A 17,673-nucleotide genomic window follows, 5' to 3' on the forward strand; every position below is an offset into this window, starting at 1 on the left:
ATTTGTCCATCCCAAAGTAGCTCGATAAACATTATTTTTCATTTTAACCTTTATCTATTAAATACAGTAAAATTTCTGTACACTATTAACATATACTCCGTAGTTAATTGTCAATAACATGTTACTTAGCGTTATTTTCAACTTATCACCGACTCATACGGTTATACATATCATAGACAACTAGTATACATACCGGCGCGATGTGCGGATCGTTTCAAAGAGAAAATGAGCGGAGAGAGATAATTGAACAAATGTATATAAACCATGTGTGAAATATTACAGATTTTATATTCTCATTTTTCTGAATCAGTCTTATACAAATGATGCTTAGCTAATATTCATGAATAAAATAACATAAAGGTTTATTCTTGTAAGAAATAAACATACTGAATGATACATCGTGAAATATTCATATATTAATTTTACACTATACCTTATGTCAAAGAGTAAAGATCTTTTGAGTTCAAATATGTGGCGAGCCTTGCGTCGTGGACAACTTCTCCACTTGTAAGCCTAGTTTGTTGTCCTCCATGTCGAGGTTAATTAATAAGAGATATAGTTCCTTTATATGTCTTCAAATCCCTCACAGATCTGGTTGTACTTCTACTCTACATTTACGACTCGACAATAATTCAAAATGGTTCACCAAATTTGACAAAGAGTATACCTTAAATGTGAGAATGATACTGGTATCTACTCTTATAAATTTGTATAATGACATCATAATATATCAAGAAAGCTTTTGAAAAGCTATGTCAATGATATTATGATATTCTCAAGCTATGGTGTGATAAGGGGTTAGTCACTTCTTTCTGAGAAACTGTCCCATCCGAGTTTCCCATTGTCCATATTTGTGCAACGTGACTCCCCTGTATTTCGAGCTTCCTCTAGAAAACCCAGTGCTTTGACGTCGTAGTAAGTGCACGAACACTTCCAAGAAATTAGACATCTACTTACCAAGTTATAACACAATAACAGTGAGATACATTCAGTAAATCCACAAGTTCATAACCATTCTCCCATCCTCATTTCGACCCAGTAGAGTTGTTTAATATGCAGGGTAAAATCAACGCCCCTCACAATTTATTTTTTTTGTTGTATAACTAAATGCCAGCAACAACTTAAACAGATAACTGCAATCATCTGGCTATCCTACATAGCATTGTCATAGGAGTTCTACAAAAAAAATTCTAACTAAAAGGAAGGAATTTCTCAATCATAAAAAATATTTACGAAAGAAGCTGTCAGAAAGTTATAGGCCTCATCACATAATCATACAATAGCAGTATATGCTGGTGTACAAATGAGAGAAGCGGTGTCTGCAAAGCAAGTCCCATAGACCCTGCATGATAAAATCCAAAATTGGGATAAATCAAATTTTTGTCATAATTCTTTTAGGTTAAAAAAAGTTGTGAGATTCAAAAGTACAAAGTGTTTCCTATTCACCACCAGTAGTTTCCCAGAAAAGATGCTTCCAAATGCAGACTGAGATTCAACTTTGATATACTTTCAGAATAAGAGTTTATTTACCACATGAACCAGTAGCTTTCAGAATAAGAGTTTATTTACCACGACTCCCAAGTTAGCCACATAACCAAGAGTATATCCTAGAGGAATACTAAAAACATAGTAAGATCCCAAATTGATTGAATCCACTAAACCTGGCAATTATTGTGGACATACTTCAGAACTGAAGGAAATTCTCGAAAGAGGTATTGTTCATTGTCTTGCTTTCGAAGCTAGAGTAGTACATAATATTTATAATTGCTAAAAGATCTAGCAAAATAAACAAAAAGAACAACTATTGAAAAAATCAACAATAATATATGATCATCTGCGATGAAAATTAGAATCCAATGAATATTTTGAAACAACTCAAGAAGCACAACACATTGAAGTCTATTTTATTGAACTTCTCACTATTTTCTTTAGATTTGATTTGCAGAATATAGTCATAAGAATATAACAACTAAAATAAGTTAGGAAGAAGAGAGAATAAAGTCCTAATACTTTAGAAAACCGCACCGCCTTGAGACGCAGAACATCTCTTCTAAATGGTAATATAAGACTTAAAATTAGTGAGCCCAAGTTAGTAGGCCCTTTTAGTCTCAAGTTCACAGTTGAGGACGGAACTCTGCAAACAGTCCGCTGAACATGTTCAAGTTTATATCTTCCTACATTGCTCCTTCACCACACAAATCTAGCTTCTCATTCTAAAAATCATGGGTTTATCTAGGCAATGCCGAAGACAATAAACTCCTACGATGCTAGCATATGAAAGCGGCGGAAAGCACGCTGAAAATATGGAACTCAATGCCTGCTGCTAGCTGGGGGTTTATTTGGAAGGAAATAAACTCTAGAACTTGGTTTAGCAAAAAGGAACCTGTAATTAGTACTCCCTCCGTCCCAATTTGTTTGAAGGTTGACCAGTTTGGGAGTCAAACAACTTTTTGTTTGACTTAATTTTAAACATAGATGCTTCGAGTATTTTATAATAAAATTTAAATATTTGAAAACTACATAAAAAGTACTATAAGACTGCACAATTAATAATTCACAATCTAGAAAATAGTTGGAGAAAATCGTAGTAAAAAAAAGAGTTGTTTGACTCCCAAACTGGTCAACCTTCAAACAAATTGGGACGGAGGGAGTAACAAAGTACAGATGCATTGCTTCACCCTTTTATTTTTTTGGTGTAATATGGCACAGAAGCTATGATTGACTTTTTGAGTTCATTAGGCAATCTGTAATGAGGCTTCTCTTGGTAAATAATTAGCGACGTTAGCTACACCTTAGTACAATACCTTTACCAATCAAAAAAGAAAATGTATATTCCACTTTCATTTCTTCAATGCATTTCCTCCAATTACTCCATTCTCATTCTTTTTGTTACCCTGTTTGGATGGTTGTTTCTCGTGGTTCATTAATGTACAGTAGGGGTGTACAAAGCAAACCGACAAACCGCACCAAACCAATAATCCGAACCAAACCGAGAAAAAAACCCGACCAGTGGTTTGGTTTGACTTGGTTTAGTTTTAAAAAGAAAAACCCCAACACTATTGGTTTGGTTTGGTTTTAACTAAAAAGTCAAACCGAATCAAACCAACCCGACATTACATTTATAAAATTTCAAACATATTTTATACATAGAAATATTTATTTATAATGTAATTTATAAATATTTCTTTAACTTTTTCATAATTTTTTGTCTTTTAACATATTATTTCAAGCTTGGAATTAGACTTTTGAATGGTTTAATAAGTTTTATAGCCCAATGATATTAGTAACTCAAATAAAACTCAATAAAAATCAAATCAATATTAATGCTAACAAAAGAAATTCATATCTAACACTGGAATGACAATAATTTTGATATCTATTCTTTAGTTTTATATTAGTTTAGAAAGTGAAAATGCATAACTTAATTTTATTTTTTTCTTTAATATTTAGTCATGTAATTAATACTTAGTAGCCGTACTTATTTTAGCATGACTTAGTACTTTTAGATTATGATCATTTTTTACATGCCTTATAAATTAGTTGTATTTATTGTAGCATGACTTAGTACTTTTAGATTATGATAATTTTATTTTATGCAATTTCATTAATTTTTTTCGTTGAATATTTTAGTACAATGTCATCTCTCATCACGTTTTGTGTTATTTTCTTAATAAATATCTTAATTAGATCGTTGTATCTTACTAGGACTAAAGAAATATTTGAAGTATAAGTTATATGTTTTGTATGAAGACTTTACCGGAAAAAACCTGAAAAACCCGAGCAACCCGAAAAAACCGAGAAAACCCGAGGTTGAAAAACCCGACTTTTGTTGGTTTGGTTTGATTTATAGATTTAAAAACCCGATGCAATGGGTTTGGTTTGGTCTTTAAAAAACCTGAACCAACCCGGTCCATGTACACCCCTAATGTACAGTATGATATGGTACAGTATGGTGTTGTATTGTATTGTACTGTATTAATGAACATAATGTTTGGATAGACTGTATCGTTTGTTATGGTTTAATAACATTTGTATTGTTTGGTTTGACTGTATGGTACTGTATAATAACTTAGGTTTACTAAAATACACTTAACTCTTAATTAGAAATTAGTTTATTTATATATCAATAAAACTCAGGTAAAGGATAAAATAGGAACTTTAAAAAATAAGTAAGTGATAGGTGAGGTGGTCATTGGGTGAGTGGTGGGGTTGGTGGAGGGGTGGGGGTGTGAGGTGGGTGGTTGTGGGATGAGGGTGGGGGTGAGTGGTTGTGGGGTGGGGTTGGGTGGTGGGGTAGTGGGTGGTAGGATGGGATGGGAGACAGAGAGGAGGGGTTAGTTGGGGGTGGGGTGGGGGTAAGGTGGGGGTGGGATGGCTGGTGGGGTGGGTGGTAGAGGATGGGGGTATAATCACTACTAAAAAACTGCCAAAAATCGACGGATAAAAAACCGACGCGGTAAACCGACGGACAACCGACTTCCTGCGTCGGTTTTTTACATTTCTAATTTTTTTAAATTATTTTAATCAAAAAACCGACGGACAAAGTCGGTTTTTTTGGCAGAATTTTAAAAATATTTAACCGCCAAAAAAACCGACGTCCAACGTCGGTTTTATTAAAAAAAAAAAAATTAATATAAAACCGACGTCGTACGTCGGTTTTATTTTTAAAAACATTTTAAATAATATGCAATTCAATTTGTTTTTAAAAAAAATAATAAATAATTTTTTTAGGAAACCGACGGACAGGGTCGGTTTCCTTTTTTTAAAAAAAAAAAATTCGGGTCAAATCTGGTCAAACGTGCGGGAAAAACCGACGGACAGGGTCGGTTTTGTCCGTCGGTTTTTCTTTAAAATTGAACCAGGCGGGTTTTGAACCCATTTCTTCTCCTCTTCCAAATTAAAACCCCATTCCCCCCCAAAACCTACCCGCCGCCTCCTCCCCTCTGGCCAACCCATCCACCCATTTCGCCACCGCCCAACGCCGCCGCCTGCCAGCCCGTCCCCACCAACCCCAGACCCGTTTTGAAGTTAATTAGTTGAGGTTAGTTTCTCTTAAATTAGGGCTTTTAAAATTCTTTCAATTTTAGTTTTATTTGTAGATTTTAGGCCTAATGCTAATCTATTTAGCTTTGTTAAACATCATTTGCAATGTTATTAATGTTGAATTTGTGAAAAAAATGTAAACTTTATTTGACTAGTTTAGTTGTCATTTTTTTTTTTTTGGTTTGAGATTGTGTTATATTTCATGTTCTCTTGTCAATGTATTTGTGTTAGCTTAGTTATCATTCTTTGTAATATTATTGATGTTGAATATGTGCAAAAATGTATACTTTAATTATTTGACTAGTTTTTTTTTTTTTTTTTTTTTGGATTGTGCTTTTTGTTAGAATTTCATAAGTTATTAGAATTGTTATTGATCATTCCAAATTAGAATTAGTTGAGATTGTGTTTTTCAAAGTTAGAATTGTTAAGTTATAGTATTTCTATAACCTCAATACTAAAATGTAGATTTTATTTCTCTAGATTTACTTTTCAATTTTTAGAATTGGTTGGAATTGTGCTTTTCAAAGTTAGAATTATTAAGTTATGTTAGAATTATTAAGTTATAATATTTCTATAACCTCAAAACTAAAATGTAGACTTTATTTGACTAGATTTACTTTTCAATTTTTAGAATTAAAGTTAGAATCCATAAGTTATTAAAGTTAGAATTGTTATTGAGAATTCAAAGTTAGAATTGGTTGGGATTGTGCTTTTCAAAATTATATTAAAGTTACAATTTATAAATTATTAAAGTTAGAATTGTTATCGAGAATTCAAAGTTAGAAGTGGTTGGGATTGTGTTTTCTTAAGTTATATTTTAAGTTAGTATTCTTAAGTTATAATATATTTCTATAACCTCAATAATTTGTGGGTATATTTTTGTAGATGGATCGTATGTGGATGTATAATATGAATAATAGTAATCGTGTGGGTGTACATGATGAATTTGTTAAAGGTGTTGATGGGTTTATCACTCATGCAATGACATTTCACCCTTTTCAAAATGAAGGGGTAATTAGGTGTCCTTGTTCTCATTGCCGGTGTATGAAGTATTTGAAACCCAAGCGGTTAGGGTTCATTTATATAGTCGTGGTTTAAGTAGAAATATTATGTTTGAAAAGAGACCGTATGGGGTCAATGGTATATTTTACAATATGGTTGTCGGTGAAAGTAGTGTGTCATGAATATAGTCATGTCCAATATGATAGAGTTAATGATATGGTTAATGATGCTTTTGGCATACGGGGTTTGAACAAGCAAAATTTTGAGGAACCTCTAACGAAGAAGCAATGTGCTTCTATCAAAACAGAAGAGGCTAGTCGTCCACTTTGGTTAGGAGTCGGCATTCTAAGTTGTTTGTTGCGGTTAGAATGATTAACATCAAATCGTTGGATTCACATTGAAGCATTCTATGGACTCAATGATTAAGCTTGTAGGGAACTAGTTAGTCCGGAATTCGACATACCTAAGAGTTACTATGAAGCAAAGAGATTGGTTTCCAAATTAGGATTATCGTATGATAGAATTCATTGTTGTCCAAACGGTTGTATGTTGTTCTATAAGCAAGATGTTGATTTAAATGAATGTAAAATATGTGGACATGCGCGTTATAAGCAGACACCTAGTGGAAGTTAAAAGCCACATTGCATGTGGACAATTTGGTGTGCCCCCTCTTCTTCCCCCCCCCCCTCCGACCCGAAGATGACGATGACGGTGATTTCGTAGCCGGACAATCGGATGATCAGTTGTAGTAGTTTGGATTTAATAATGGACTTATGTTAAAACTAGTTAATGGTACTTTTGGTTGGACATTTAAATATTTACGAACTTTGAAGGTCTATTACGATCGTATTTGATGTGTTTAGATAGTGTTTGATGTGTTTTATTATTACTTAGGGTGATTTTATGTGTTGTAGCTCTTTTAGAATTGATTTGGAGCATTTTAATGCTAGTTACGAGCAAATGTTGGTACTGGTTTTGTGCGGCGTGGTTGCGTAAAATGCATGATTTGCATGCAGGTATTTTTCCAGAAAACCGACGGAAAAACCGATGCAGTCCGTCGGTGTTCTGGAAATTAATTCTGTATAATTTCCAGGAAACCGATGGACAACCGAATAATTATGTTTTTCAAATTAATTATTAAATTTTATGAAAAAAGCGAACGTCGTGTCGATTTTTATTTAAAATAAAATAAAAATTTAAATAGAAAGACAATTCCAAAATTTCGTTTTTTTCATAAACTATATATTATTATTATTTAAGATAAAAAATCAAAAATTAATAAAACCGACCTTTCCGTCGGTTTTTTTAATTTTTATTTATTTTAAAATTAAGGAAAAAACCGAAAACTACGTAACCGACGTGGGCGTCGGGGAAAAAAATATCCATCGGTTTCCAAAAAGTGAGGCTATGAAAACCGACGGACCGTAAAAGGTCGGTTTCCCGTCGGTTTCATTAAAAAAACTGACTCGGTCCGTCGGTTTTGGCCGTCGATTTTTCCCTTTTTTTTAGTAGTGAATGGAGAAATGAAATAGGTAACCACGCAAAAACCACCAAATCCGTGGTTATAAAAATTGAACTTTTTCATGGTTATATAACCACAGAATTACAATGGGTTTACAATACCATATCACATAATTTTAAAAACAATGAATTCAAACATGGTTTCATAGAAAACCATACATTAATGAATCACGGGAAACAACCATCCAAACGGGGGGTAGGCATCTTCTTTAGAGTGATTCTGTGTGCCAGTAACACTAAATTAAAGTTCCCTGCCAGATGGTAAGCAGCAATCCATGCTCTTCTCATCAAAATAATTGTCTATGTAATTCAACAAAAGGCAATACACTTGGAGAAATTACCTGTGGAGCAGATGGCGGGGGATTAATGGCCATGTCTGCACATAAATAACTATCCACAAAAGACTGCACAGTACAAACACATGATTAGCAAAAGCAATATCAAATACTTGTGGTGCACATAAACTACATATTATATACTACATATAATTTCAAGAAGCGCAAAGCAGAGGTGAGGAGCTAACCAAAACAATAAAATTACACTTTCGAACACTGTGTATCCAAACACAAAGAAAATACCCAAACAACCGAGTAAACAGAAAATAGTTGAAAATGAAAATAACGAATAATAATCAATTTATACTTTTAAACAGTGGATATATAAACAAATTAATTTAAGAAATCAATTCAAGGGGAAAACATATAACATAATAGGAGTAATAAGAGAAGAAATTGGTGGAATGAAGGACCGAAGAGAAAAAAACAAACCTGACCAGAAGCCAAGTTCATGTGCTGCTTTAGCCGCCGGTGGCAGTGGTCCTCCGTCGTCTACAGTGATTTTAATATGGAATTAAAGGATTTTCGCAGCAAGGGACTATAATAATAAATGTACAAAGCTTTAAAAAGTGGTGGTTCTATAATTTTTAACTTTCGGTGACCGCCTTTCTTGTCCACTTTCGGGATAGCTACATTTTTTGATGAAACAGCATGCTTATATTGAACCTTTTCTGAATATAGTTCACAAAATTTATACTCATACCATGGTATGCCAATCACTCACATCCTTCATCCCCTATGAATTCAACCTTACTATGTCAAGGCCATCATTCTATTAAGTGAATTATACACTCAAAAACCAACCTAACTAACCCACAATCATCATAAAAGGTTCAACCTTTATGTTCAAGATTACACAAAATTGAAACAGAAGAATAACATAACAATTCCCCTACCAGTGATGAAAGGATCAGCAGGTCAAAAACAGAGAAACCATGAGTGAACCTTCCGATGGCAGAGAAAAACAATAGAGCGGTAAAATCTCCACCAGCAAACAATTCCACCAACATAAAATTTCACAATTCAAAAGTAAATTTAAAAAAAACGAATCCCAATGAACAACACAATCACATACCTAGACTGATAGACAGCAACATAGTTATGCCCCGCTCTATTTTAGGCCCCTTTCATGCATGATAAATTGATTTTGGAGAATCAAAGAGATCCACAGGATACGACCGCAGAAGAACAAAAACAAAGCAAATATTTTATGCCGATCTGATCACAAAAAATGTGAATTATAAGTGTTTCGTGGATTTTGAACGTGGGTTGGTGGAACATGAGTTGCAAGATCGCGGGTTTCATACTTTTACTGCGCAGGTTTCTTTCTCAGTTAAAATTGAAGTAACTGTTTCTTTATTATCAAAACAAATTAAAGTAACTGTCAAACTTTGAATTTAAAAAAAAAAATGTTAACCTTATATTTTTAATCTTTTTAACAAATTGTGTTGAATACTTATACTTGATTCCTGCGATTCAAATTCATGTTCAATGTTGGGAAAAAAAATATGTTTCTAGACATTACTCAAAACAGAAATTAAAAACATATTTTTACTTTTTAATAAATCGTGTTTAATACCTTTCTCATCTAATTCACATGCATATCTTTTATGTTTCAAGGAAAAATATTTAGATATATGTTCCATAAAATATAAATATTTAATTATTTTTAAATTCAAATTTAAAAAAAATAACCAATACAACCAATTATTAACTAATTAACTATTTTTTGTCCTAAAACTACCACGTGTCTTAATCTTACTCTGCCACTTGTCAAGATTCTAGGGCAAACTATCCTCTTTTTAATAATATATAGATATAGATATAGATTACCGCTTGAATTTTAAATGGCCGAATAGTCTTAAAAATATATTACTTTGAAGTGAAGCTTCTTTTTTTTTTTTTTTTTTTTTTAAAAAAGATTAATTTTCCAGTTAGTTGGCATAATTAACAAAGATACACTTATTAAATTAAGCCTGATTAAAAATGCAACAACTTGGTCCTAAATAGGAGTACCAAAATCTTCCACTGTTGTTGTCTAGTTCAGTGGTTAGTGATGTAATCACTGCCAAGAAAGGGGCTCGGTACTTCAATTAAATCCTAGAAAATTATATTTTATAAATAGGGTAAACCAAATATGGGAAAACTACGTATATATACATGTTAAGGAGAAATATTTACGAAACGTAACGATAGTTTTCCTTATTTACAAAACATAACGATATATTACAAAACATGACGGATTTTCATATATTTTTCGTATTTTTATTTTTTTTTTCCAGAAAATATATATATTTTTTATAAAAAAATATTTTTATTTTTTAAAAAATAATTTTTATATATATTTTTTTAAATATTAATTTTTTTTTTTTTTTTTTGCTCAATGGCTTAAAAAATTACCTCATATTTCGTATGTGAAAGTTGTATGAAATGTGTATGTGTGAGCAAAATTTTTAATATAATTTTCATATACAAAATTTTGAGCGAAAACTTTAAGCCTTGAATATTGTATGAAAATTGTTACAATGTTGTTGTAGTTGTATTAATTTTCTAGAAACCTAATATGAAATTTATATACAAACAATGTGAATGAAATTCTAAGTCTTGAGGAAGATATACACATTTCATACCATTCTCATGCATAAAATTTTAAGCATAATGTTTAAGCCTTGATCAAGATATACACATTTCATACGTTCTTCATACATAAAATTTGAGCGAACTTTTAAGCCTTGAGCAAGATATACACATTTCATACACAAAAATTTGAGCGATTATTTTAAGTCTCGAATGTTGTATCAAAGTTATATACAATGTTGTTGTAGTTGTATTAATTTTACATAAATCTAACATGAACTTTATACATGAAAATGTGAGCGAAATTTTAAGACATGAGCAAGATACAAATTTCATATTGTTTTCATACACACAATTTTGAGCGGATTTTTTTAAGCCTTGAACGAGATATACACATTTCATACATTTTTCATACACTAAATTTTGAGCAAACTTTTTAAGTCTTGAGCGAGATATACACATTTCATACAACTTTCATACATAAGTTTTTGAGCAAAAAAAAAAAAATATTAATTTAAAAAAAAAAAATTAAAAAAAAATATTTTTTTAAAAAATGATTTTTAAAAAATAAAAAATAATTTAAAAATATTTTTTTTTAAATATAAAGATGTTTTGTATAGGATTTGTAATGTTATGTTTTGTAAATATAAAACTATCGTCACGTTTATATATATATATATATATGTCAAACCCAAATAATTATGTCGTATGTATGCGCATATATAAACTTTCGAACTCCTTGTCTTTGATATAAGGGAAGTTTTAATTAATTGTAATGATAAAGACAATTCAAAATTTGCCTTGAGTTTAGAGTTTGAATAGCTAGATCCCCTTATTAAAATTTTTAACTTTTATGTCCCTATCAACAGTATTTTCTTCGTTCACTTTTAATAGTTCACTATATTAAAATAAAGGGAAAAAGGTCAAAAATATCTCTCTACTTTGAGAAAAGGGCTAAAAGTATCCTTCGTTACGAATTTGGGTCAAAAATACCCCTACCGAATTTGGGTTAAGTATTGTTCAGTGAGCCTAGAAGATCGTAACGAAGGGTAGGAGTATTTTTGACCCAAATTCGTAACGGAGGATGATTTTTTGCCTTTTTCCCAAAGTAGAGGGGTATTTTTGACCCTTTTCAATAAAATAAATTTTCATTATTATTTTTTCACTTTAACATATCAAGAGAAAAAATAATTTTTTTCTTGTTACATCTTAATGTTAACTACTCATTCTCCAAATCATTTCTCAAGTTCATTAAGACTATAAACCAAAATTGGTATTATGATAAACTATATGCTTAATTTATTACTGCAATCTTTTAATTCCAACTTTCCACCTGGATGTTTAAGACCACAAGTTTAAAGAGCATTGGTACATTTTATATATTTTTAAGGGAAAATATTCAAATACCCCCTCAACGTATACTCAGATTAATTATGACGCACCCAACCTTTGCGGGCGACCTATTACCCCCCAGTCTTATTTTTTCAGTATTTTAGTAACCTTTAAGTGATGATGTGGCACTGTGCGCGACTACACGACCAAACAGCGCATGAGGGGGTACTTGACCTGTTATTTTTGGCCACGTGGATCAAAAAGTAACGGTAACCCCCCCCCCCCCTCTTATTTTCTCTTCCTTCTCTCTTCCTTTCTTCATTTTCGAAAATTGACTCCATTGTTGCCATAGATTGAAGAAAAAAAAAAGTTGAAATCTGTGCAATGGATTCTAGTGGTAAGTATTATTTTCTCTAAATTATTATTCTCATATTTTATTTATATGTTATATTTCAATGATTTCTTGTAATTTCACTTTTTTTTTTCTAGGGTTCTTAATGAAAGAGTTCAAATCGGAGTTGAACAATCTTTGTACTGAAAATGACGATCCAAAGATGAAGCGTCAAGTGCGATGCCAGCACGGAGTATTATTAAAAATGCAGATTTCTTGGTCTCGTAATAATCCCGGAAGAAGATTTTGGACATGCCCATTCTATGGGGTACGAATTTATAATTTTTTTTTTTTTTTTTTTTTTTTTATGTTTCGTGTTTATTTCACCACACATTACGGTGTGCCTAACGTGAGTTGAATTTTTTTTTTTTATAGGCTAAGAAATGTAAGTTCTTTGAATGGAGGGATGATCCTATTAATGAAAGGTCTAAGTTTGTTATTCACAAATTGATTAAGAAAATGGAAGAGCGAGCAGTGGAATTGAAGAAGAAAATGGCGGAAGAAGTTGGTTTGACAAAGGAAAGGGAAGAAGGAGAGTCTTCTTGCATTGATGGAGATATTGGTAATAACAATAGTAAAATGGCCATCGGGAATAAGAATGTCACTACAAATGAAGAGATGAAAGTGTTAAAGGTTGAAGAAGAGATGGAAGTGTCAAAGCTTGAAGAAGAGATGAAAGTGATGAAGCTTGAAGAAGAGAAGAAGGGTAGATGCTTTACTATTAACAAGTTTTTGTTTTTGTGTATGTTCTTTGGTGTTGTTATTTGGTTTATTGGGTGTTCTTGAACAAGCATTACCAATGTCGATTGCCCTAGCAGGATTACATGTTTGTATGTTGAAGGATGTTTAAGTGATTGTTATTCACTTTATATATGTAAGTTGAAGGAGTTTCTTGTCATGGATGTTCAAGTTGTCTTCATTCAATTTGAGAACAAAAACTATAGATAAAGATAAAGTTCATAGATATAGATTTCATTGATAATTCATAAACTTTACATAATAGGGAGAAACTTAATCTATTTCAATAACCTCCTTCTTGATATTAACAAAGAAGGTTACTTTCTCTCATTATGTTCACAACCATTAAAGCATAAGACATGTCCCTCCCTTAGAAGGTTTGCATCAATGAAATCCTTCCCACCCTTGCGAGAGCGGGTATGCACGCTAACCTTATACGTCATATTGTATTCCCGCTTCTCATAGAAAACAACAGCTTGTTTATTTGTGTTTGGAAGAAAATCCTGTATGTCAAAAGGTAGGATCTGTACAAAATACATGAGGCATTATGAATAATGAAACACGTCAATTGAAATAAGTTTGAAAAATAACACTTACAAAGTCATCGTTGTCAACGTATGATTGGTTAGTTTCTTCTCGAAGTAAACCAGTTCATCTTCACCAAGAGGCATTTTGCTATGAAATTCGTTGTTTGAATGAGGAAGAATGTTGTAGGGATGAATTGAAATGGACAGGTTAATAGCCTTTTTATAGGCTGATGATATTGAACGGTTACAATTCCCATTAGCCTTCCCAACTACCAGTCAATGTACCTGAATTCAATTACATTGAATTGAATCGTCCAATGAAGGCTGACTGAATTCATTTCAGTCAATGTACATGAATTCAAGCTTTTACACAGAAATCTGCCCACATTTATATGTGCACACACTGCACAGTACACACACTGCACATTTAACTTCACTGCTCAATGTACACACTGCCCAAATCATAAATCACTACTCAAATATGTTTACCAAAATGCAGTATGCAGTACCACAGCTAATTGAGCACAAACAATAGACACTAACAAGTATGATTAATAAGTCGTTCTAACACTTAATTGAGCAGAAAACATTAATTCAAGCCATTGTAACAGCTAATTCAAGTCTTCCAAACAACCTAATTCAAGTAATCCAAATAATACAAAGTGTTTAATATCCAAAAACAACTTAATTCTAGTCATCCAAATAATGGTCATCACTTCCATGGCTCCTTTCCTTTGCTGCTAGTGGCCTTGTTGAGTTTGTCCCTTCTAATCTCATCAAGCATGCTTCTTGAGTAGCATGGTTTGCCTTTGTACCTCATCCCTTGCCTTGCCTTGTGACCAAGGTCTCCTGTGACTTCAGCAGATCTTATAGGCTGGCTTGCTTGATGTTTACCACCAAAATTCAGCACTCTGCTAGTAGGCATGCCATGCTGTAATAAAAAAATTTGAAAATTAGTCACTTCACAACTTCACATACCAATGCCACTGTAAAGAAAATATTAAACTTACATTCAGGGATGTATAACCACTTTCAGCAACAAAGACTCCCATACCAACTGTTTTTGATCTTTTATTTGGGTAAGTAGGGGGACCCTCAGAATCAACTCTTTTGAGAACAGCAGGGGCAAGACTAGCAGCAACCTCTGTTACCTTTCTTGGCCTTCCTCTAGGCTTTGGACTAGCAGCAACTGCAGGTTCTTTTCTTGGCCTTCCCCTTGGTCTTGGAGGAGCACTAGGCACATTTTTTTCCTTTCTTGGCCTACCCCTTGGTCTTGGAGGAGTTTCAGGTACCACAGGTGCTTTTCTTGGTCTCCCCCTTGGCCTTGTGGCATTGTTTGAAGCAACAGTTGTTTGAGAAGCAGCAAAGGTTTGAGAAGGATCAAATGTTTGAGATGCAGTAGTGGTTTGAGAAGCAGCAAAACCATCCCATGTTCCTTTCTACAAGTAAAACGCAAATTTATAAAAATACAATAGTGCATGGCAAAGATAAGAAAATTGTAGGAAGGACATACTATCCGATGTTTTTATTGTGTTTTTACCTCACATTGGCGCAAGTCATCGTATGCTTGTTCTTGGCATTTTCGCATTTCTTTGTTTCACGGGCTCTTTCCTTCTTGCTTTTGAGGGCACAACATTTTTTTGATGATTGGTGGTGCGAATAGCGTGGATTAGCAGCACCTAGGCCACATTGCCATTTTTGTCATTGGTTGAATGTAGTGACAATATGTTTTCAACCATTCTCCCTAAGTAGTCATGGACATAGTCAATAGGTTCATACTTCTTGTACAACATGGCATAAATGGCATGTGGACATGGTATTCCTTTGAGCTGCCATGACCTACAACTACATTTCTCATTGACAACTAGCGGTCTATGCCCGTGCTGCGCACGGGCCCAACACTTTAGATTATAGTGTATTTATGTGTATATAGTTGTCTTTGAATGGTGATTATATACATACATACATATATATATATACTATGTTCAAAACACGATTAATATAACATTGTAGTTTGTGCTTCGTATCTAAAACTTTATTATATTAATGGTTGCTACGAATACAAAATCGGCAAATTTATTAATATTTTTTAAAAGAGAAGACTTGTTTAAAAAGAAACTTTTTATTTTTTATATTGCTTGGTGTTATTTAGTATGGGGCCCACCCTTTTGGACATTATTAGTTTGCACTATTTTTATGCATATATATATATATATATATATAGACTATGTTCAAAATACGATTAATATAACATTGTAGTTTGTGCTTCGTATCTAAATCTTTATTATATTAGTGTTTGCTACGAATACTCATCGTGTTTAATATGGGGCCCACATTTTTTTTAATATAACATTGTAGTTTGTGCTTCGTATCTAAATCTTTATTATATTAGTGTTTCTTGCGAATACTCATCGTGTTTAATATGGACATTTTTTTTAACGATGTTTGTTTTTTAAATATGGGATTCACTTTTTTTTCAATATTGCTTGATTTTGTTAATATGGGGTCCACTTTTTTCCCTGATTTTGGATGTGGTGAGTTCCACTTTTTTAATACTCGATGTTTTTTAATATGGGGCCCACAATATGCATATATATATATATATAGACTATGTTCAAAATACGATTAATATAACATTGTAGTTTGTGCTTCGTATCTAAATCTTTATTATATTAGTGTTTGCTACGAATACTCATCGTGTTTAATATGGGGCCCACATTTTTTTTAATATAACATTGTAGTTTGTGCTTCGTATCTAAATCTTTATTATATTAGTGTTTGCTACGAATACTCATCGTGTTTAATATGGGGCCCACATTTTTTTTTTAACATGTTTTTTAAATATGGGATTCACTTTTTTTTTCAATGTTGCTTGATTTTGTTAATATGGGGTCTAATTTTTTTTCCATGTGAGTTTGGATGTGATGGGTTTCTCAATTTTTTATTTTTATTTTTGTGGGCCTATTTAATATTTGTGGGGGGGGGGGGGAGAATTTTTTTTTTTTAATTTATGGGGGTGTTTATGGGGGTGGGGGCCAAAATTTTTTATTTATGGGGAGGGGCCCACGACGGACGACAAGAGTGAGTAAAACTCACTTTTCTATATAACATTGTCGTTTGTGCTTCGTATCTAAATCTTTATTATATTAGTGTTTGCTACGAATACTCATCGTGTTTAATATGGGGCCCACATTTTTTTTAACAGTGTTTGTTTTTTAAATATGGGATTCACTTTTTTTTTCAATACTGCTTGATTTTGTTAATATGGGGTCTAATTTTTTTTCCCGTGAGTTTGGATGTGATGGGTTTCTCAATTTTTTATTTTTTATTTTTGTGGGCTATTTAATATTTGGGGGGGGGGGGGGGGGGGAATTTTTTTTTTTGTTTATGGGGGTGTTTATGGGGGTGGGGGGCCAAATTTTTTTATTTATGGGGAGGGGCCCTCGACGGACGACGAAGAGCGATAAAACTCACTCTTCTATATAGTAGAAATATCAACACTTAATTTGGACCCTCACCAATCTCAAACCCATGCTCACCATTAAACACAATATTACGAGTTCATTGACTTCCCCATGTTTTCTTGTAATGTCCTTAATGCCATTGGGATATTCTTGTCACCCGTGTTTTGAAAAATACCTCATCACACCTATCTAGTCATTACATTCATCCTAATCTCTTCTAGCATGGTTATGATGGTCTTGTGTCTTGCAGCCAAGATCCAAGCATTAAAGCTTTCCGCCATATTATTATCAATGATGTCACACTTAATTTCAGTATTAAAGTATACCTTACAAAAAGTGTGTTCCTTGTAGTAGAGTAAATCCTCAACAATCTTCTCACCACCAAGCAGCTCCAATTTGTCCAAATTTCTCCTCAAATCTGCTTCTAGCACATCTCCAGAAATCGGCCTCCCAATCTTTTGACCGGTTTGCAAGGATGTGTCTAGCACATTGCCTTTGCTCCACTTCTGATAGCAGCTCTTTTATAGTGGCAAGAAGCTCCTGAAAAAGGAACAGTTTAAATCAGCAAAGTGTAACAACATAAATAATATAAATCAAGAGTTTAGTACCTTATCATATACTCAGTGAGCGTGTAGCAGTCCCATCCCCTAAGTTCAAGTCTTCAATCAATATTTTCATAAACCAAGTCCATGTGGTTTGTTCTCATAGCTACTACGAGTACGAGCAATTGGCAACATCTGGTT

At 32.9% G+C, this 17,673-nt stretch overlaps 1 protein-coding gene across 2 annotated transcripts; it reads right to left on the reverse strand.

Moving 5' to 3' along the window:
• Positions 1-514: 514 nt before the first annotated feature.
• LOC132041001 (uncharacterized) lies at positions 515-9,260 on the reverse strand. Of its 2 annotated transcripts, none has more exons than XM_059431723.1 (4): positions 8,798-8,968; positions 8,334-8,393; positions 7,908-7,970; positions 515-1,342 (listed from the first exon to the last, which is right to left on the reverse strand). In XM_059431723.1, exons 1-4 carry the CDS (start codon positions 8,909-8,911, stop codon positions 1,265-1,267), a joined length of 315 nt encoding a protein of 104 aa, XP_059287706.1. In that variant the 5' UTR covers positions 8,912-8,968; the 3' UTR covers positions 515-1,264. The 2 variants fall into 2 exon arrangements, 1 of the variants encoding a protein (XP_059287706.1); XR_009410838.1 differs by lacking the exon at positions 8,798-8,968 and adding an exon at positions 8,977-9,260 and having other exon boundaries at positions 526-1,342.
• Between the last annotated feature and the right edge of the window lie 8,413 nt (positions 9,261-17,673).

The sequence above is a fragment of the Lycium ferocissimum genome, chromosome 12 (genome assembly GCF_029784015.1).
Source record: "Lycium ferocissimum isolate CSIRO_LF1 chromosome 12, AGI_CSIRO_Lferr_CH_V1, whole genome shotgun sequence".
In the NCBI taxonomy this organism is placed as follows: Eukaryota; Viridiplantae; Streptophyta; class Magnoliopsida; order Solanales; family Solanaceae; genus Lycium; species Lycium ferocissimum.